General features: G+C 46.8%; 1 protein-coding gene and 1 pseudogene across 1 annotated transcript; one reads left to right on the top strand and one right to left on the bottom strand.

Annotated features, from left to right (window-relative positions):
- LOC137003093 (uncharacterized) overlaps window positions 1-22,982 on the bottom strand; it is a 243,826-nt pseudogene that overhangs the window by 74,119 nt on the left and 146,725 nt on the right.
- Window positions 4,222-22,568, top strand: LOC137013855 (zinc finger protein 271-like). Its single transcript, XM_067377873.1, has 5 exons — window positions 4,222-4,279; window positions 4,394-5,250; window positions 21,398-21,515; window positions 21,627-21,807; window positions 22,505-22,568. Exons 1-5 carry the CDS (start codon window positions 4,222-4,224, stop codon window positions 22,566-22,568), a joined length of 1,278 nt encoding a protein of 425 aa, XP_067233974.1.

Raw genomic sequence — 22,982 nt, 5'->3', positions numbered from 1 at the left:
TGCAGGTGATGAGTGATGATGAGGAACTGACGAGGGAAGTGAGTGCAGGTGTGGAGAACAGGAGGATTCTGGGAAATGGAGTCCAGGGAAACAAGGGATCTGTAACAGTACCTCCCCCTCCCGGTAGGCGCGTCCTCGCGCCGTAGATGTAACAACCGGGAGGGGGCGGGGCGCCTGGAGACCTCAAACCGGAGCAGGGGAAGGAGTAAACTGGAGTGGAGGTCTCCAGGGCAGGTCCAAAAACCATGGCGGGTCAGGAGCCGTGGGCAGCCATGGCGGGTCAGGGGTTGAAGGCAGCCTTGGCGGGTCAGGAGCCGTGGGCAGCCATGGCGGGTCAGGAGCCGAAGGCAGCCATGGCGGGTCAGGTGCAGCGGGCAGCCATGGCGGGTCAGGTGCAGCGGGCAGACATGCAGCGGGCATACATGGCGGGTCAGGTGCAGCGGGCAGCCATGGCGGGTCAGGTGCAGCGGGCAGCCATGGCGGGTCAGGTGCAGCGGGCAGCCATGGCGGGTCAGGAGCCGAAGCCTTCGAGGCGTTGAGCCCAGGCGTCGCTGAAGGACTGGCGGGTGATGGCGGAACCGAAGGCTCCGCCGACCGAAGCGCAGCCGGGGCTCCAGAAGGCCGCAGTGCAAGCAGAAGGACAGCCAACAAAACGAACACCGGGGGGAGTGAGGAGGCCAACTGAATCCGAGGGACGGAGTGACGGAGCGGAGACGGAGGAGTGAAGTCCAGAGGGGAGGGCAGGCTGATGAATGACCAAGGTGTGAGTGGAGGCAGGATGGAGACTGGTGAAGCTGGAGGACTGATGGGCAACGGTGGAGCAGAGGGAGGTTGGAGCCGGGGTGAAGGTAATCGCCCAGAGGTCCGAGGTGGAGATCTGGGCGAGGGGGCTTGAGGTGGAGGTGCAGTATAGACATGACTTGGAGGAGGCGGGAGAGGGAGGCAGGGAGGGAAAACAGTCTTTGGGCTGGAGGGTTCAAAAACACAGTTCATAGGAGCAGTAGGTTCGGCGGCGGCGGCTGGAGCGGCTGGCTCGGCGGCGGCGGCTGGAGCGGCTGGCTCGGGCGGCGGCGGCTGGAGCGGCTGGCTCGGCGGCGGCGGCTGGAGCGGCTGGCTCGGCGGCGGCGGCTGGAGCGGCTGGCTCGGCGGCGGCGGCTGGAGCGGCTGGCTCGGCGGCGGCGGCTGGAGCGGCTGGCTCGGCGGCGGCGGCTGGAGCGGCTGGCTCGGCGGCGGCGGCTGGAGCGGCTGGCTCGGCGGCGGCGGCTGGAGCGGCTGGCTCGGCGGCGGAGACTGGAGAACTTTGCTCGGCGGCGGAGACTGGAGAACTTTGCTCGGCGGCGGAGACTGGAGAACTTGGCTCGGCGGCGGAGACTGGAGAACTTGGCTCGGCGGCGGAGACTGGAGAACTTGGCTCGGCGGCGGAGACTGGAGAACTTGGCTCGGCGGCGGAGACTGGAGAACTTTGCTCGGCGGCGGAGACTGGAGAACTTTGCTCGGCGGCGGAGACTGGAGAACTTTGCTCGGCGGCGGAGACTGGAGAACTTTGCTCGGCGGCGGAGACTGGAGAACTTTGCTCGGCGGCGGAGACTGGAGAACTTGGCTCGGAGGAGACTGGAGAACTTGGCTCGGAGGAGACTGGAGAACTTGGCTCGGAGGAGACTGGGGTTGAGGGCCATTTCATCCCCTCAAATACAATTAAAATCCCCACAGGCACTGGAGCTGGCTCTGTGGGGACTGGAGCTGGCTCTGGAGATACTGGAGCTGGCTCTGGAGATACTGGAGCTGGCTCTGGAGATACTGGAGCGGGCTCTGGAGATACTGGAGCGGGCTCTGGAGATACTGGAGCGGGCTCTGGAGATACTGGAGCGGGCTCTGGAGATACTGGAGCGGGCTCTGGAGATACTGGAGCGGGCTCTGGAGATACTGGAGCGGGCTCTGGAGATACTGGAGCGGGCTCTGGAGATACTGGAGCGGGCTCTGGAGACACTGGAGCGGGCTCTGGAGATACTGGAGCGAGCTCTGGAGATACTGGAGCGGGCTCTGGAGATACTGGAGCGGGCTCTGGAGATACTGGAGCGGGCTCTGGAGATACTGGAGCGGGCTCTGGAGATACTGGAGCCGGGCTCTGGGGACATTGGGGCCGCTTTCTTCCTCCTCCTCCGCTTACTGGGCCCAGTAGCGGAATATGGGTCCAGCCTGGGGCAGGCAGGGAGTTCGCTGGAGCGGTGTGCGGAGGAAGCCGGAGGTTGACTAACTGGCCCGGCCAACCGTGTTTCTGGATGGACCGGACGACAACACTGATCCTGAACCTCTTTCACTAAGAATTTGGAGCCATTCAACCACAAAATTAAATTGATAGTTTCGCTTAAGGAGAAACAAAAAACAGGTTCATCAAAACGGATAGTGTCGTCATCCAATCCATCCAAAAACAGGGAGATCAACTGAGCGTCGGGCCAGTTAGACAAGTAAGCAAGCTCAACGAACTCCTCCACATACCTCTCCAGCGAACGTCCTACCTGCAGGAGCCCGATAATGCGTTCGCTGGCTGTTAGGGTGAGAGGCGATGGAGGAGCTGGATCCAGGGAGCTGGGGAAAGTCTCCATTCTTTTTTTTCGTGGAAAATCCGGTCGGTTTAGGGTCCGTTCTTCTGTTACGGGTGGCTGGTAGAGAGATGAGGCAGATACGGATTTCCACGATAATAGAGACTTTACTTCAAACAATGGCAATGAACAACAGACAGACACCTTAACAAAACAGAGAACGGACGAGGAGTGAAGGGAGTGAGTGCAATATAAAGGGAGTGCTAACAATAGAGTCCAGGTGCAGGTGATGAGTGATGATGAGGAACTGACGAGGGAAGTGAGTGCAGGTGTGGAGAACAGGAGGATTCTGGGAAATGGAGTCCAGGGAAACAAGGGATCTGTAACAATATGTTAAAAGCCTATAAAACTGCTCTATTGAAAGATAATACTGTCCTCTGAAGACATCAGCATAATAAATGAGGTGAAAACAGGAACTGTTGACATGAAATAAAGAGTGTTTTCAGCAGTTTCTCTGTTCATATTGATGATCCTCAGACTATCAACACTCATTCAACAAGACATTCAGATCATCTCACTTTATTCTGTTTAACTGTTAGAAACATTGTACTTCTTAAAGTTTTTTTTTTTAATTTTTGTAACCAAACAGACCCCTGGTTTCATAGACAAGGTTTAATCCTAGTCCTAGACTAAAATGCATATTTGAGCTGTTTTAACTGAAAGCAACTTGTACTGACATATCTTTAAATATGTCAGTCATTGTTTTGTCTCAAGATGCACACCAGTAATATTTTTTTCAAAAAAGCTGCTTAAATGCCCTGATTGAACTAAGTTCAGTAATCCTGGTTTAGGCTAAGCCCTGCCTGTGAAACTGGGTCAGAAAGGTTAACAAGAGGCGGTGAAGGGGTGAAGAGAGCATGCTCAAGTGAAGGTGAGTCAGCCAATAAGACTCGCTAGAAAGAACACTAAAAGAAGATCAATCATGAGTTACAGAGACTGAAACTACAACAGGAAGATTGGATCACTGGGCATTGATCAATTCACAATTAATATGAAGTTGGAATTTCCAGAAAAGTAGCATAAATGTCTGAGGTGTAAAAGTTTTCATTAGATGCTGAACTGCATTAAGGATAAATGAATAAAAAGATAAATAAATATTGCTGGGTAAAGCCAGATTATTTTACGTTTTATGTTAACTGCTTTGTACCATAACCAATAAAATAACTAGCTTATTTTTATTGTTACAATTGCATTCTATAAGACTTAACTACAAACTGAGCCTCCAAAAAGAAGAAGCACAAGAGAGTCTTCTCCATCATTCCTGAAGAGCTTCAGTCTGCGGCGGGTGAGAACTTCATGATTTATGCTAGATTTGACCCTACCTGAATAATCAGGGTTTATGAAAAAGAAAAAAAAAAAGACAATCTGTCTAAACTGATTTGATTACACTATATTTGATTTTGGCAAATCAGCTCCTCCTGGAATTCATCATCAGTGAAGCTTCTCCCAATACACTCACGTCATCAGTGAAGCTCCTCCCACATCACTCACATCATCAGTGAAGCTCCTCCCACAGCAGTTCTCTAATAAATGGTGGAATATTCCCATCAGACGAGCATCAGAGCATCAGGAAGAGCTGAAATCTGCAAAGACTGAGTTTATTAAAGAGGACAGTGAGAACATGAGTGATCCAGAACCCTGCAGAATGAAACACACTGAAGATACTGAAGAACAAAGAGGTTGGTGTTTATTCTTCATTCATTCATGATGCTGAACAGCATTCATGTTAGAAATATTCTAACTTCTGCACATTTACATTCAGATTTACTGATAAAGTTTTTCTTTCATTTCAGAGCTGATGGAAGAGAGCAAGGAGAGTGAAGAACTGAGTGAAGTGGAGGAGGAACATCATGACAAACCTGGAGAAAAACCTTTGAGTCACTCAAAGACTAAAAAGACATTATCAAAGAAAAGAAAATCTTTCACCTGCACTCAGTGTGGAAAGCGTTTCACATACAAACACAGTCTTGAGCGACACATGAGAATCCACACAGGAGAGAAGCCGTTCACATGTGATCAGTGCGGGAAGAGTTTCACACAAAAAACAAGTCTTGAACTTCACATGAGGACTCACACAGGAGATAAACCACATGCATGTGATCAGTGTGGAAAGAGTTTTGCACAATTATCAAGTCTTAAAAATCACATGAGGATCCACACTGGAGAGAAACTGTTTACATGTGATCAATGTGGGAAGAGCTTCACGCAATCATCAAACCTTAAGATTCACATGAGAGTTCACACTGGAGAGAAGCCGTTCACATGTGATCAATGCGGCAAAACATTTATTGGGTCATCAGCCCTGAAGACTCACCTTAGAGTTCATACGAAGGAGAAGCCACATTCATGTTCTGTGTGTGGAAAGAGTTTTTCACTGCTGCAAAATGTGAAAACACATCAGAAAATACACACTGGTCTGAGAGAGTACATGTGCTTCGAGTGTGAGAAGACTTTTACTACAGCAGATGGTTTAAAACTGCACCAGAGGATTCACACTGGAGAGAAACCTTACATGTGTTCCCACTGTGACAAGAGATTCAATTGTTCATCACATCTGAAATCACATGAGATGATCCACAGCAGAGAGAAGCCGCACACGTGTGATCAGTGTGGAAAGAGTTTCTCTTATAAAAGTCAGCTGAAGAAACACATGAAGATCCATGCAGTGGAGGAACCACATGACCACAGTCTAAGATCACAGTAAGTTTATCTTTATGTGCTGAGAAACAAAGTCATCAAAATCATAGCAACGTATGGTGGCACACTGATAGAGGGTAGTCTGAAATGTATAGCAAATTTGGAGTCTCTAACTCAACCTCTCTAGCGCCACCGACTGTCTAAAGTTACATTTGTGCTAATAACTTTTGAACCATAATGGCTAGAAAATCAAATCATCTTCACTCCTTGCTGGCAAAAAGTTATTAAAAGCTTTCCGATAATCATAACAATTCTCAAATAACACCCAAAATCAGACTTAAGGCAGTATCTCCACAAAGCTTTATCATATTCATATCAAACTTGGTACGTCATTGCAAAAAAAATAATGCAAATAATAATAAAATAAAAGGCTATAACTTCTGAACGGTTTGTCTAGAAATCATGAAAGTGGTCTTGTCGGATATTTCCTATATCAGGCATTTTGGGTGTCAGCCATTTTGAATTTTGTGCTAAAATGCTGTATTTTATGAACGCATTAGTGTATCATTCTGAAACTCTGTATGGGTCATCAGCATGATGCTCTGAAGGAGCCTGAGAAGTTTCAAGCCATCAACACCTAGTGGTAAAATAAAAGATTCAAATGCTTATAACTTTCGGTGTGGTTCACTCCTTTTCACTCCTGAATCCTTACAGAGTCTAACAATACCAAACATGCTAGGTTTCGCCTTATGGTTTTTGCTATGTGATTTAGCACTGAAAAAAGAAAATGTTTGCAAATACCTTAGAAACCATTAGTCTGATCCCGATAAAACCACTGTAGGAAACAGAACCTTAGTTGGTTAACTAAATGTGAATGCCCAAATGTCAAAATGTTGACATATAAATGTCTTGACTCCAAAATGAAATATTTTCACCAAATTTTACACACACATGTTTGGGCTTAACCTGAGGACAAATACAAAAAGTGGGGGGATTGTTACTCTTGGTGGCACAATAATTGAGAAAATGAAATTGCCAATAACTACAACAAGCCAGACTTCCTGTCTGCCATTTTGATTTTCTTTAAAATCATATTTTTTCGTTTGGTCCAAAATTGAAATCGTATCATCTTCAGATCATGCCGGCAAAAGTTATGGATTTCATGTTGATAGATGAAACCGTATTCATTTACCACAGCAACAAATTAGAGGCTTGATGCCAAACTGACTTTTGAGGCTGAATCTCGGTAATGCTTTGACATATTTAACACCAGCTATTGGTCAAAAGTGATAGTAATAGTGATAAACCTTTATTATTGACTGTAGTTATGATTTTTCAGTTGTTTTTACAGCCATGTTGGCATGATTGTTGCGTTCTTTTTGCTTAGCCCTGTAAATGCTGCTTCCAGCTTCAATTATTGTTATTATTTTGGTAAAAATACCAGAAAGCATCTGGAAGGAGAGGCCAGTGAGAACATGAGTGATCCAGAACCTGCAGAATGAAACACACTGAAGATACTGAAGAACAAAGAGGTTGGTGTTTATTCTTGGATTCCTTGTTGATTCATCATGCTAAAGAACATGGTGGTGTTCATGAGATTTTCATTCTATCATGATCAAGCTAGTTATTTCTAATACAAATCATCTTCATCACAATAAAATAGATCGTAATTGACAAGATTTGAAGGAATTGTTCAAAAGCCATTTTGGTTATCTTGACTTTGGGATTCACTTTTCATGTTTGTCTCTCATTTGAAATCTCTCATGATTTAATGTTTCTTTTAGACCTGAAGTACGTGAACAAGAAAGGATAAAGAGAATCGGTTACCTGTCCTTAGTGTAAAGAAAGATTCAAATGTAAATCAAGACACAACGCTATGTTTAAGAGCAGGGTGACACCAAACGTGACACGATAAAGCATTTCTTCCATAGAAATCTTTCCTGATCAGCTACAATGAGAGAGACACGACAAAGAAACATCATCTAAAGTTGTCAAAGTTCATTTTCAAGAAAAGCAGTGTGCGATTCAGATTGACTCAAAAATGGGGTTCCTCCCCAAATAACAATATCTTGGTTCCCATTCAGTCGGTCACGTTCGACGTACGTCGGACAGACCGACGAATAGGAATCTCGCTAGAGAGGCCAATCTACTTCGAGTGTAACTAAACGAGCCAATGCACATTGGCATGCAATCATATGCATCAGCTGCTGAGCAACAGGTGCGTTGCATCTTCAGCTTTTCGCTTCGGAGCCGAACGGTGTTTGTTCCTGTTCTCTGCAAGCGAGTGTCTGCTAGAAGACGAGTCAAGCTTTTTGGTTGAACTTCTCTTTTTTTCCGAGTGCGGGCGAACAGCACAGCAGCGGGGTCGACGTCCTCTCTTTTTCTGTTTCGTTTGCCGTTTTTGAGCAAATAGCTGTTTGACAGCATCAGAAGGCTGTTCTCACGGCCGGTACGGTGCGCTTTTGAGCGCTGAAAAGCCGTTTTTACGGCTGGTAAGAGTGAGCGCCTTCAAAGAGAGAGAAAGCACATGACAGGCTGCACACAATCCCTGTCTGTGTTGCGGTGGCCGTTCCCCTGCGTGCTTCAGCACTTCTAAAAGAGTAAAGTCCCTGAAAGAGCTTACACAAGTAGATTCACGTCTTTTTAAAGACGACATCCTACTTGTGTTTCTGGATGCGATCGTTCCTGTCCTCACTGACGGCCACGATCACCGTTTCGCATGTCTGGGCGCGTGCTGAAATGATGTTCGTGGGTGTTCATGTTTTCATATGAGAACATGATCACGTCGACACGCCGGTCGTGACTCTTCTTTCTCCGGGAAGCTTGAGTCCCCTCTGTTGTTGGCCTGCTGCGGCTTGTGTGTAAAAGCACAGCCGCGGCTCTGCCCGACACTCTGGGAGACCGCGGAGATCAGCGAGAGCAAACCTCTCGCTCCTCTGCGTGTAGTGTGCCGTCGAGCTGCCGGGCTGCAGCGCGGGTTGTCACGGCAACCCAGCGCTCGCTCGGCGCTCTAGATGCGCGGTTCCCTTGCGTAATCTCCATTGTAGCGCCCTCTCTGGTGCACCAGAAGAGGTCTACTTTGCTGATATGGCTTGGGTGACATGAGGTTGAGGGGTTCCTTCGGGGAACCAACCCCCTAGGGCCCCTCCCTCTCTAGCGCATTGCAAGCTGTGCAGTTTCTGGATTGGATTGCTGGTCCTTTTCATAGGGGAACCTAGCATTTCATTCAGAGCTCCAGCTGAGGGACAGACGTCGATTGCAGCATCGGAGAGAGTGCTGTTATGCTCTGGAAATGAGGGTGACGCTGCCCACTGTAATGGTGTGTGCTTATGCTGACTCAGATTCAGAGTTTACAGCCATGCTTTTCTGGGTCTTCCAGATGTGCATGGAAAACTTGGCAGTATGGGGGTATAATGGTGCCATAAATATGGAATGCCAAAGGTGCCAATCTGCATAAGTTTTTCCTCTCTCACTACCCTCTTGGATGGGGTGGCTGTACACAGACCACACCCACCCTGCATGTGAGGCCAAGGCACTCTTTTTGCATGAGGGTAGTTCTGTGCTGGGGTTGAGCTGCGCTTGTTGACTAACCGTGATCAAAGTCACGGCGCAGGCCCTCAGCCAGACGATGTCCACCTCCGTGGTCCAGAAGTGCCCCCTGGCTTACCTTGTGAGGTGTGAGAGGTTGTCAAGCTAAATGCTTTCTCAATGCTCCCATCTTACGAGGTGGCCTTTCGGTGACACTGTCGAGGACTGAGCCCAGCGGTTCTCCTCAGTTAGTAGCGGATAGGGGAGCTTCCCATGACAAACCATTGAGTTCCTCTTGGGCCGCCCCTCAGTCTGCTCGTCGCCAAGGGTGTCGTCCCCTGCAAGAAACTCCGGCCCAGCAGGCTCTGCTGTATCCATTGCGGGGAGATGACGCCTCCCTCTGCAGCTGTTTAACTGGTTGGTGAGAATCACCCCTGAGACGGGCGACCCAGAGATGGGTGGGGCTGCTCTTCCACCCCTGGAGGAGGGCCAGGTGGTAAATCCTTTATTGGGTTTGTTTCTGTTCCGCCACTGACCCAAGAGGCAGCGGTACCCAAATTTTAAAGAGCAGTTCCTCCATTTCCAGGTCTGAAGAGGGTTTGGAGAGCAGTGGGAGGAGAAAAACCTCACCACTCTCATCCCCCTCTTCTGTCGCCAGCGGACAGCAGCGAGCAGCGGGCAGCCAAAGCCTCGACTGCTCCCTCTGTCCATCCGTGGAGCCAGGTAAGTGTTGCCTAGCACACTGTGACGCCGCTTCGGGCCGCCTCACAAAGAGAGCCCCCCGAGCCGCGTCCCTGTGTTCCACCTCGCTGCCCTGCTGCGGGTACACCGGTGGTCCCTTTGGTCCTGCTTGTACGGTCTCTGCGAGCCGGGTTAGCGCTCCCCAGTCCGTCTCGCTGGCTCCTTCGGACCATCAGGGTCGGCTTTGCGATTCAGTTCGCCCGGCTCCCCCCAAGTTCAGGGACGTCCTCTTCACTACAGTGAAAGATGCCGATGCCCCTGTCCTGCGTGCGGAGATCGCAGTCCTACTGGCGAAGGACGCGATAGAGCCGGTCCCTCCAGCCGATTTGAGGTTGGGGTTCTACAGCCCCTACTTCATTGTACCCAAGAAAAGCGGCGGGTTACGACCGATCTTGGACCTGCGAGTTTTGAATCGGAGCCTCCACAAGCTACCATTCAAAATGCTCACGCAGAAACGCATTTTCGAGTGCATCCGTCCCCGAGATTGGTTTGCAGCGATTGACCTGAAGGACGCGTACTTCCATGTTTCAATTCTTCCGCGACACAGGCCATTCCTGAGATTCGCGTTCGAAGGTCGAGCATATCAGTACAGAGTCCTACCCTTCGGGCTGGCCCTGTCTCCCCGCGTCTTCACGAAAGTCGTGGAGGGAGCCCTTGTTCCCATGAGAGAACAGGGTGTTCGCATTCTCAACTATCTCGACGACTGGCTCATTCTAGCACAGTCCCGGGATCAGTTGTGCAAAAAAAGTTGTGCTCAGACACCTCAGCCAGTTGGGGCTTCAGGTCAACTGGGAAAAGAGCAAACTCGCCCCGGTGCAGAGGATCTCTTTTCTCGGTATGGAGTTGGATTCGGTCGAGCAGATAGCACGCCTCACAGAGGAACGTGCTCGGTCAGTGTTGAACTGCCTGAATACATTCAATGGCAGGACAGCGGTCCCACTGAAGTTCTTTCAGAGGCTCCTGGGGCATATGGCGGCTGCTGCGGCTGTAACACGGCTCGGTCTGCTTCATATGAGACCGCTTCAGCACTGGCTTCACGGCCGAGTCCCGAGATGGGCGTGGCAGCGCGGCACATTCCGGGTGCCAATCACTCAGGAGTGCCGCCGAACCTTCAGTCCGTGGTCGGACCCCTTGTTTCTTCGGGCAGGAGTGCCCCTAGAACAGGTGTCCCGGCATGCTGTGGTGTTCACAGATGCTTCTGCCACCGGCTGGGGTGCCACGTAATACTGGCATGCAGTCTCAGGGGTTTGGACGGGACCCCATCTGCATTGGCACATCAATTGCCTCGAGTTGCTGGCAGTACGCCTTGCTCTGAGCCGCCTCAAAGGCCTGCTTCAGGGCAAGCATGTACTGGTCCGTATGGACAACACTGCGACCGTTGCGTACATCAACCGTCAAGGTGGTCTACGCTCCCGTCGCATGTCACAACTCGCCCGCCATCTCCTCCTGTGGAGTCGGAAGCATCTGAGGTCGCTTCGCGCCATTCATGTCTCCGGTGTGCTCAACCGTGTGGCCGACGAGCTATCACGAGCTGCGCTGCCAGGAGAGTGGCGACTCCACCCCCAGGTGGTTCAGCTGATCTGGAGAGAATTAGGAGAGGCTCAGGTAGACCTGTTTGCCTCACCAGAAACCTCCCACTGCCAGTTGTTTTACTCTCTGACCGAGGGGACACTCGGGACAGATGCACTGGCTCACAGCTGGCCCCGGGGCCTGCGCAAATATGCGTTTCCCCCAGTGAGCCTACTTGCACAGACCCTGTGCAAAGTCAGGGAGGACGAGGAGCAGGTCTTGTTAGTTGCGCCTTACTGGCCCAACCGGACCTGGTTCCCAGAACTCTCACTCCTCGCGACAGCCCCTCCCTGGCCCATCCCTCTGAGGAAAGACCTTCTTTCTCAGAGACGGGGCACTCTTTGGCACCCGCGTCCAGACCTCTGGAAACTCCATGTCTGGTCCCTTGGACGGGATGCGGAGGTTCTAGGTGACTTACCCCCTGAGGTACTTAACACCATCACTTCGGCACGTGCACTGTCTACGAGACGTGCTTACGCCTCCAAAGTGGAACCTGTTCGTCGAGTGGTGCTCTTCTCGCCGGGAAGACCCCCGAAGATGCTCGATCAGAGTCGTGCTTTCCTTCTTGCAGTAGGGTTGGAGCGTAGGCTGTCCCCCTCCACCCTCAAAGTCCATACTGCTGCTATATCCGCTTACCACGACCACTTAGATGGCAAATCTGTTGGTCAGCACGACCTGGTCATCAGGTTCCTTAGGGGGGCGAGACGGTTAAATCCTTCTCGTCCCCTCTCCATACCCTCTTGGGACCTCACTCTGGTGCTGAGAGCACTTCAGATTGCTCCCTTTGAGCCTTTACTGTCAGCAGACTTAAAGATTCTGTCTATGAAGACTTTGCTGCTGGTGGCATTGGCCTCCATCAAGAGGGTAGGGGACCTGCAGTCATTTTCGGTCGACGAATCGTGCCTGGAGTTCAGGCCGGGTGATAGCCACGTGGTACTAAGACCCCGGCCTGGCTATGTGCCCAAGGTTCCTACCACTCCCTTCAGGGACCAGGTGGTGAGCCTGCAAGCGCTGCCCTCGGAGGAGGCAGACCCAGCCCTGGCTTTACTCTGTCCAGTCCGCGCTTTGCGACTGTACATAGACAGAACCTAAAGCCTCAGGACCTCAGACCAGCTCTTGTCTGTTATGGAGGCCAGCAGAAGGGAAAGGCTGTCTCCAAGCAGGGGATGGCCCACTGGATAGTGGATGCCATCGCCCTGGCTTACCAAGCTCAGGGTGTGCCCTGCCCGCTCAGGTTGCATGCTCACTCCACGAGAGGTGTCGCATCCTCCTGGGCGCTGGCTTGTGGCGCCTCGCTGACAGACATTTGTAGAGCTGCGGGCTGGGCGACACCTAACACGTTCGCTAGATACTATAGCCTTCGTGTCGAGCCGGTCTCCTCCCATGTTCTCGCCACAGGTCAGAGGCATGGAGAGGCCCCGGCTTAGTGTCGGCTTGCTGCGCTACATGCGCTTCTTTTCTCCAGAGAGTCCCTACAAGGCAGACCCTGTCGAGTCCTCCAATATCCCTTCGGCAGCCGACGTGGCGGAGCGTCTGGCGCCAGGCCTATACTCCGTTGTATCCTTGAGAACCGGGTTTAGGCTGGGTTCCATATGTGTGACCCTACGGGGATCCCATATGGTTGGTTCCACGGTTGCTCCTAAACGAAGCCCGTGTCTTTCCCTCTGGGAGAACCTACCCTTCATCGGGTTGGAGTCACCCCAGCTCTTCCATATGTAGCACAGCCCTACAGGGTTAGTCCATATGTACTTCTCCACATAACTCCTTCGGGGAAGGATGTGGCTTCCGCAGCGTTCCTTTCCCAGCGAAGGGTACGCTTTCCCAGCGTTATCCAATAGTCTCACTGAATGGGTTTTGGGGAACAGCAGTGATCGACTCTCTCTGTGTTAGCCCTGTCCCACCATCCTCAGGCAAGGGGGTTCAGGTGGCTTACAACAGAGCGCTGGAAGGGGGCAGCTCCTGTGGCGCTTTGGTAGGGATTCCTATTCGTCGGTCTGTCCGACGTACGTCGAACGTGACCGACTGAATGGGAACGTCTCGGTTACAAAGGTAACCCTCGTTCCCTGAAGGACTGAAAAAACCCCCTCCAAAAATACAATACAAATTAAAGCTGCAAGCAGCGATGAAAGGTCCCTCGCACTCGGGCTCACCGCCACCTGTTGGCCTTAGGAAAACAGTGAACAGTGGGCGACATGCATGTAAGCGAGTGAATACAGGAGAATTATGCCAAAGTTATTTCGAAATGCCACACTTCCTGCTGTCAACAGATGCCGCTTTGACCGTAACTGAATATTGCCATGTTGATGTCTTCAGGCCAGGACTATCATTGAACACGTGAAGTTTGAAGCAGATCGGACATTGTATGCCTGAGTTACAACAACTTCCTGTTTCTTTCATGGCGTTAATCACATACATTAGCACTCAGCCAAGTGTTGCATGATTTAACGTGTTTTTTAGCATGTCTGGTACTTCGTGGCATGATGAAATGTGAATCTGGTAGTGAATTACAGTATAAAGCATGCCACTTCCTGTTGCCAGCAGGTGGCGCTATGACTAACTGAATATTATCATATAGACGTCTTAAGGCTAGGACTCTTATCACACATGTAAAGTTTGGAGCAGATCGAACATAGCATGCCTGAGTTACAACAGCTTCCTCTTTCATGGCGAAACATCAGACTTTGTCAGGCCACCACAGACACGCCCTTCAGCGTAAACTCAAGATCTTTGATATTTAACATCTCAAAGGCCTTAAGATTAGACTGGCCATATATTATGTGCTTCTGGTTTAATCTCTATGAGGAGTTGATCACAGTGTAAAACATGTCATTTCCTGTTGCCCCCAGGTGGCGCTATGACTGTAACTGAATATTGTCATATAAATGTCTTCAGGTCAGGACTCTAATAAAACATGTGAAGTTTGGGGCAGATCAGACATTGTATGCCTGAGTTACAACTAGGGCTGGACGATATGGCCAAAATTTATATCACGATATAATTCTTAATTTCGGTCGATACGATATAATTCCGATATCGATATGAACTATATAATAGCCTCAGAAAAACTGCCAAGAACAGCCACAACGGATGTCTGTACCTACAAACGTCTGAAAAATGAATTTGCCAAACATCTCTTCCTATAAAACTATATAATATTTTAGAAATAAAAACAGTACAAATAAATTTATGTTCAGCTTTTATTTGTATTTAGCCTTCATACAAACATAAAAATAAACATAAGACTCACTCACTTTAGTAATATTAATATCTTTAACATTAAACTATAACGTAGGCTGATTTTATTATTCTTAATATAGATTAAAACAAAAGTGCTTCAGCCAAGATAAAGATTGTGAACAGTAAAAACAGAAAAAAAGAGTGAGAAACAACAAAAACACATTGCTGGGGCAGGAACATTGTTGAGTGTTGATGACACCCTATGACAGGCTTTAGAGGTTTCTGGCAAGAAATACAAGCTGGTCTACATTATCCGGCTTCAGAGATGCCCTTTTACATGTGACAATGTTGCCACCTGTACTAAAAACCCTCTCAGAGGGGGAGCTTGTGGCCTGAATGCACAAGTAATGTTGTGCCAGTTGGCTTACTCTGGGGAAGTTCTTTTGATAGACTTTCCACCAATCCAGAGGATTCGAGTCATTGTCAGCATCTGGAGACAGAAGGTAGTTGCCAAGCTCCCTCTCAACTGCCTGTTGTGCACTGAAGCCTTCTGTGTTGGTACTAATAGTAGTGGTGGGCCTGTTTGAAAAAAAGCTAGCCAGAGACCGCTTTGTTTTCTTGGCTGGTGGTGGCACTGCTGCAGAAGCATGTCCGACGGCTTCTTCTCTGGACTCTTCTTCCACAACAGCTCTCTCTCCCTTCAGCATCTCCAACACAGCTCTCTCTTTGATGTATTCTTTTTTCTCCTCCTTAGTGTACTGTAGCTTGAATCTTGGGTCAACAAGGCATGCCATGTCAAGAAGATCATCCATGGCTGGGTCATCATACTTTTCGTTGAGGTATCCCATCACTGTTGTCTTTATGGTCCGGGTGAGCTCTGTGTCATCCTCTGCTTCCTTCAAGATGGAGGCGTTGAAGAGATGCATCACTGGTTTTAGGAATGATACACTGACATAGGACTCACCAGACAAGGCATCAGTGAATTCAAGGAGTGAGCTTAGAGCTGCATCTATAGACTCTAAAACATCCACATCTTGCCAGGTAGGAACCAGCGACCTGGTCTTCTTGTCTTTTGAGAGGACCTCTGTGATGGCCCTTTTCTGCTCCAGAATCCGCTTCACCATTTGTTGACGGGAGCCCCATCTTGTTGGTGTTTCACTGATGAGCTTGTGCTTTGGCAAGTGATACTCCTCCTGAGCAGCTGCAAGGTCCCGTTTCTTCTTCCATGAGTAGGAGAAGGCTGCCACCACCTTTTTACAGACCCCGATTGCTCTGTCCACTCTCTTGTCTTGGTTAACTTTCTCTGTAGACAGAGAGAAAAAAAAATTGCAATAAACTATATAGTTTGCAATATTTAGCATTTATGTATTCATTTGCATTTATATTTTAACTAACATTTTTGTTTATTTATATTATTCTTACAGCAAATCATCACAAATCCCCTGCTTACATCATTTTTTTTATTTCACACCTGATTTGGCAAAGTAAACATCTGCCCCATGCCAGTAAAACACCTTTGAATTTAATTAAGAGAATTGCTGTATGTATAATCTATACAAATATGCATGTCTTGACTAAAGATTAAATTAATAGACCATAAAATAACTTAAATGGGGGAATGAAATCACCTTAATTATTGTATTATTTTTATCAAATAAAATGCACAGTATAACACATGCTCAATGCAATCCTTATGACATGGCATGCAACAACCATACACCAAGCATAAATGGCACACAATAATATTGTGTGAATATAAAAATAATATAAACAAATATAAACAATATAAAAATAGCTACCAAAAAACATACAAGCACTTCTATGATAAGCTACGTTTAGGTTAGGTCTATTTCGTGTTAAGCATATAGTATGCAATATAGTATGCACATAAACACTTATGTGTACCGTAGTGATTCAGGATAAGACAAACACAGTTTAGAAAATTTGATTCATGATGTACTCGATTATGTAAATTTTTTAACACAAAAACATTACGGAATGCAACAACATAACACTAACATTTATATTAACTGTGTATAACTTACCAATAGCAGAGTTTAGTCGGTGCCCGAAGCATTGTAGTCTTGTCCATCTGTTCAACTCAGCGGCTTTGATGATATTGGTCCCGCTATCTGTGGTGATGCAGACCTGGCGGTCCTCGCTGAGTCCCCAGGAGGCAAGCGCATCCATAAGTCCGCCTGCAATTGCTTCGCCTGTGTGATCCTCAGGAAAGTAGACCGTCTGGAGGCATAAGCTGACAAGCTTCCAGTCTTGGTCAATAAAGTGGACTGTCAGGCTCAAGTATGGTTGCGAGGTTCGGCTTGACCACAGGTCAGCAGTGGTCGCGAAATACGACACTGACTTCAGTTGCTCCTCCACCCTTTCCCTAACTTCACCATAAAGTTTAGGTATAGCTGTGCGCGAAAAATATTTTCGGCCAGGGAGCTCGTATCTGGGGTCGATGACTGACATCATTTTCCTGAACCCCACATTTTCTACCGTACTAAACGGCATCATGTCCTTAGCCAAGAAGTTTGTAATAGCCTTAGTAATGTCTTTATTACGTTTACTCTGTTTGTCATAAGGCATGAATGCAGCGATCTGCGATTGCTGCAGGGGTTTTACTTTTGACACCGCTGGTGATGGTGATGGAGATGGGGGTGGTGGTGGGGATGTTACAAGGACAGTTAAATTTCTATGGTGCTTTATCTTCTGACTCTCGGAATATTCAACCGGGTGGAACTGCTTCAGATGGTGGAACAGATTTGATGTGTTCCCGCTGCTAGTCGGCACCATTCTCCGACACATTTTACAACACACTGATACCTGAAGTTTATCAGATCTTGCATATCCGAACCACTTCCATACCACTGAATTGGTCTTTCCTCTCTTGTCAACTATTTCTTCTGCTTTCTCGAGATTTTCCTTACTTGTGGAAGCTTGTTCCGTCGCATTTGCCTCAGGCCTACTCATTTTCTAAAACTTGCCGCGTTCGCGTTTGATAGCATACAACTGCTGAGGCTGGTGTCTGCGTGTCTCTGTGGTGTACGTCATCACGCAAATAGCCAATCGCGTTCTGCTCTTTCTAACGGCTGCGCCTCAAGTCAGTGAGAAATGCTGTAATGTATATATCGAAATACCGGAAATGCGTTTAAAAATCATATCACCGTTATCGAAAAAAAATAGATCGCGATATATATTGATATTGAATTATTGTCCAGCCCTAGTTACAACATCTTCTTGTTTCATGGCGAAACATAGAACTTTGCTAGGCCACCATGGATACGCCCTTCAGCGAAAACTCTAGATCTTCGCAATTTAACGTCTCAAAGGCCTTTAGATTAGACTGACCAAATATGATGTTGATCTGATTAAAGCTCTAGGAGGAGTTCGTTAAAGTACAACGTCTGGAAATGGCAAAAACTGCACAAATTTTGCAAAGAAAATTCAAAATATCTGACTTCCTTTTGGTTTTCAGATTTCACTCCAATAGACTTTTTTGTAGGTATTGGGCTGTTAGATGTGTGTACCAAATTTCATACCTGTACGTGAAACGTAGTGTCAGGGGCACTTCATTGAAATTTTTTAGGTGGCGCTATCGAGCCATTTTGCCACACTTAATTCTGAAACCCATATCAGACATAAATTTTCACCACTTCTGACGTATCTGCAAAGTTTCATGAATTTTCGAGTATGTTTCAGCCCTCAAAAAAGTGATTCACCTTACATGGCGAAACATCAGACTTTGTCGGTCACCACGGACACGCCCTTCAACGAAAACTCAAGATCTTTGCAATTTAATGTCTCTAAGGCCTTAAGATTAGACTGGCCATATATGATGTTGATTTGGTTTAATCTCTATGAGGAGTTAATCACAGTGTAAAACATGTAGTTTCCTGTTGCCCCCAGGTGGCGCTATGACTGTAACTGAATATTGTCATATAGATGTCTTCAGGTCAGGACTCTAATAAAACATGGGAAGTTTGGGGCAGATCAGACATTGTATGCCCGAGTTACAACAACTTCCTGTTTCATGGCGAAACATCGAACTTTGCCAGGCCGCCATGGACACGCCCTTCAACGAAAACTCTAGATCTTCGCAATTTAACGTCTCAAAGGCCCTTAGATTAGACTGACCAAATATGATGTTGATCTGATAAAAGCTCTAGGAGGAGTTCGTTAAAGTACAACATGTGGAAATTGCAAAAACTGCCAAATGTTTGCAGAGAAAAGTCAAAATATCTCACTTCCTGTTGGGTTTATAAACTTTGCACCAAGGGGCTTTTTTGTAGGTATTGGGCTGTTACATCTATCTACCGAATTTCATAACTGTACGTGAAACGTAGCACGAAGGGCGCTTAATTGAAATTTTGTAGGTGGCGCTATCGAGCCATTTTGCCACACCTAATTCTGAAACCCTTATCAGATGTAAATTTTCACCACTTCTAACGCTTGTGCAAAGTTTCATGAGTTTTTGATAATGTTTAGGCCCTCAAAAATGCGATTCATTTTGGAGAAGAAGAATAATTGGCTGAGCAATTCCAATAGGGTCTTCACACCATCGGTGCTCGGGCCCTAAATACACTCATTATATAATACATTGAACAACAAACATAATCTTTAACAATTTAAATTTTACAACGTACCGGTAAATAAATAAAAAAAAAATATTTTTTAAAAATGTCTGAAAAAAAGAAAACAAAACATCTCTCCAAAAAATACATCCAAAACAGTCATGGCGTTTGTGTTGTCGATGTTCTTTTTTACCCATAGATATATGAGCAATATCACACTCGTAGCCGTGCGATATGGCTGTATATCAGCACGCTGTGATTCGTCCGTAGGTAATCACTGCGTGCTGATATACAGCCATATCGCACGGCTACGAGTGTGATATTGCGTTTATACAACAGTTCGACGGCACGAGTGTGTAAATAAATAAGAACAACAACGGAGTGTCTTTAAAACCCTCTTTTGTGCAGTACTACTTCCTTCCGCCACGGATTCATATCTCAAGTTGTCAGTTGGACCAAGCCTCCGTTACTAACTCTAAAACGTCACTTTAGAACTAGTAACGAAGGAACATCGAGTCGCTTAATTGAAACACATTGAATTTTATATAGTATTAGAGAGAGAGAGAGAGAGAGAGAGAGAGAGAGAGAGTAGGCTATTACCTGTCTGATATATTGCATTACATTCATTCTTGAAGTCGATGTCCATAATATTATATCCATTATAAAAGTCTGTTTGAATGTCCTCTGAGGAAAGCGATCTTTGTATAACACCACAGCGCTAAAAACTTGCAACTTCCTTTGCAAAAGTTCCTTTCAATTTAAAAGTCTCTTGTTCTTCACTGACTCATTCCTCCTGTAAAGTGTTGCCGCCATCTAATGGCGTATTAATGTAACTTTCACTCAATCCATAGTACTTACTAATGGACATATTTATATAAAATAATATTTATTGAACAACAAATAAGCACAATTGTACAGTTCAGTCAAACAAAGCACTAGTTATTTACAAAAAACAAAAACAAAACAAAAAAACATTTACGCTTGTATGTGGGTTTTACAAATATTTAACGAATGAAAAGGATTTTAAAGAGCTTGTGACAAAACCTCTTAACTCCATTGGATCCTCAAACTGTCAATCAAACTTCATTACATTATTCCGCCTCCCCTCATGAATGAAGTGCGCACGCAGTTTGGACATCTCCTCTATGCAATGCCAAGGTAAATAAAGATCTGATGTTTGAAAAAAAAATTGTAAAGCGTTTTCTTTACTCAAAAAACCATATGTTTATAAAGTTTAATGTTTTTTACGTATTTGAAGAGCGGAGAAGAGTCTGATATGTCCCGTCTAGTTGAAGCCAATATGCTATATATAATGATGTAACATAACGTCGTTTATTATTATCAAATTTAACATAGCACAATTCGACTTGCTCTGGAACAAATAATAGATTAATAAGACCAAAGATTGCCCGTTCTATGTACTCAAATTGAATAATGTCTCATGTTTAACCACTATAAGAGCCAGCGGCAAATCCACGAAGCACTGGCCGAGATTAAGCTGTTCTCGGCAGTTACAGAAGCACTGAACGGCCGCTGACGCCCTGGAGCTCACATCTCCGAAAACGTCACAACAAGTTGTAAAATAGGTGCTGTTATTAAATATGAGTCACATATTTCAGGTCTAAACAACTACATTCTCGCCTAAAAACTATTAAAACTACAGTTTGTGGTACAACAAGTAGTATTTGTAAAAATTGCGGTTGATTTGGTCGGCCGCCATGACGGTCACTTCAAGCGGAGGGATACAAACGATGAAAAGGTAGGAGGAGTGCTGTTATCGCTGAAATATCGCATGGCTATCAGCCAATCAGATTCGAGAACCAGACAGAACTGTTGTATAAATATATATAAGACCCATATATGTTTTCCCAGTTCAAACCCATGCCCACTTGACCCATAAATATGCCATTCAAGACCCATATATGTATTCCCAGTTCAAACCCATATCCAATTGGCCCATAAATATGCCATTCAAGACCCATATATGTGTTCCCAGATCAAACCCATGCCCACTTGGCCCATAAATATGTCATGCAAGACCCATATGTGCATTCCCAGTTCAAACCCATGCCCATTTGGCCCATAAATATGCCATTCAAGACCCATATATGTGTTCCCAGATCAAACCCATGCCCACTTGGCCCATAAATATGCCATTCAAGACCCATATATGTGTTCCCAGATCAAACCCATGCCCACTTGGCCCATAAATATGTCATGCAAGACCCATATATGTGTTCCCAGTTCAAACCCATGCCCACTTGGCCCATAAAAATTCTATGCAGGACCCATATATGTGTTCCCAGATCAAACCCATGCCCACTTGGCCCATGCCTGTCCCTTATGGGGCCCATGTAATCAGCTCATATTTTACTACAAAACCTACATGGGACCCGCTGATTTCACCCAGCCAAAGCCCATGCCCACACAGTACCCATGGAACCCGTAGTTAACCCATCTGGGCCCCACGTGTCATTGCTGGCTGGGATGAGGATTCACACTGGAGAAAGACCATTTGCTTGTGATTAGTGTGGAAAGAGTTTCAAACAATTAGCACACCTTAATGTTCACATGATGATCCACACAGCAGAGAAGCCATTCAAGTGTGATCAATGTGGAAAAACATTTCTTGTGTCAATAAACCTAAAGAAACACCTTAGACTTCATTCATGTTCTGTGTGTGGAATGAGTTTTTCACTTCTGCAACATTTACAGACACAACAGACAAACATACTGGTGTGAGAGAGTTCATGTGCTTTGAGTGTGAGAAGACTTTCACTACACAAAACTGTTTTAAAAGTGCACCAGAGGATCCACACTGGAGAAAAACCTTACAAGTGTTCACACTGTGATAAGAGATTCAGTCTGTCATCATCTCTGAATAGACATGAGAAGATCCACACTGGAGAAAAACCTTACAAGTGTTCACACTGTGACAAGAGATTCAGTCAGTCAACAGATCTGAAAACGTCTTGGGTTACGTGTGTAACCCTTGTTCCCTGAGTAAGGGAACGAGACGCTACGTCAGTGACGTGATGGGAATCCTCTGCATTTTTGTGTTCGTGAAGCACTATTGTATCTAACCAATGAGAGAACGCGACGTCAGAGGCGGGTGACGTCACGAACCGGAACCTATAAAGCATGCCTGGAAACAAAGAACGCTAGCTTCTGTGACATGTCTGAAGTAAGCGCTCCAGGCATGCTGGAGGTACGGCAACGTGACGTAGCGTCTCGTTCCCTTACTCAGGGAACAAGGGTTACACTCGTAACCCAAGACATTCCCTTTCGTGGGAACTATCGACGCTACGTCAGTGACGTGATGGGAACGCTGTCCCAACTACGCCGTGCCTCCGAGTGCCTGGCTACTGTCTTGTAAAACCAAAGCACCCGGAGTTCTACTCACTTTAAGATTATAAAATCTGATGAAGGTGTGCTGGGATGACCATCCAGCAGAACCACATATGTCATTAATGGATACTCCTGACATTAAGGCCTTTGAGGCCGCCATACCCCTAGTCGAGTGAACACGGACAGCTAATGGAGATGGCTGTCCGGCCCCCTCATAAGCAAGTGAGATAGCCTCGACCACCCACTTGCTCATTCTCTGCTTAGATGCTGGACCTCCTTTCTAATGAGACCCATAAAACACACAAACAATTTATCTGTTTTTCCCCACAGGGCAGCTCTGTGGACATATGCATCTAAAGCCCTCACTGGACAGAGCAGATTGAGTTTCTCCTGATCCGAAGTTGTAAATGGAGGAAGATGGAAGGCCTAAAGTACGATGGAACCTGGGACTTTCGTGGGGACCTTAGGCATATAGCCTGGTCTAGTGTGCAGGAACGCTTTGACCATTCCAGGTGCAAATTCCAAACACAAAGAAGCAGCTGAAAGTGCTTGAAGATCTCCTATTCTTTTAAGAGATAAAATAGCCAGTAGAAATATGGTCTTTAAGGGTGAGGAATTTCTCTGAAACATCCTTTAGTGGTTCGAAGGGAGCCTCGGCTAACCCTTCTAATACCACGGCCGAGTCCCAGGCCAGCCCCAACCTCAGAGTACCACGGAGGAAGCGTATAAAAAAGGGGGTCTCGACCTACCGAGGAATCCCCCAGAGGACTATGGCCAAAAATGGCCGCATACACTTCCTCGTGGAGGG

Source organism: Chanodichthys erythropterus, chromosome 3 (genome assembly GCF_024489055.1).
Source record: "Chanodichthys erythropterus isolate Z2021 chromosome 3, ASM2448905v1, whole genome shotgun sequence".
Lineage (NCBI taxonomy): Eukaryota > Metazoa > Chordata > Actinopteri > Cypriniformes > Xenocyprididae > Chanodichthys > Chanodichthys erythropterus.
The sequence above is the reverse complement of the archived record's forward strand: the minus strand, read 5'-3'. Positions and strand labels throughout refer to the sequence as shown.

Bases quoted from the DNA above. Each gene is read 5' to 3' on its own strand.
- LOC137013855 (XM_067377873.1), top strand. From the start codon at position 4,222: ATGAGTGATCCAGAACCCTGCAGAATGAAACACACTGAAGATACTGAA. The intron at 4,280-4,393 runs GTTGGTGTTTAT...CTTTCATTTCAG, and splicing joins AGATACTGAAGAACAAAGAG to AGCTGATGGAAGAGAGCAAG. The intron at 21,516-21,626 runs GTTTTTCACTTC...CTGTTTTAAAAG, and splicing joins ATGTTCTGTGTGTGGAATGA to TGCACCAGAGGATCCACACT.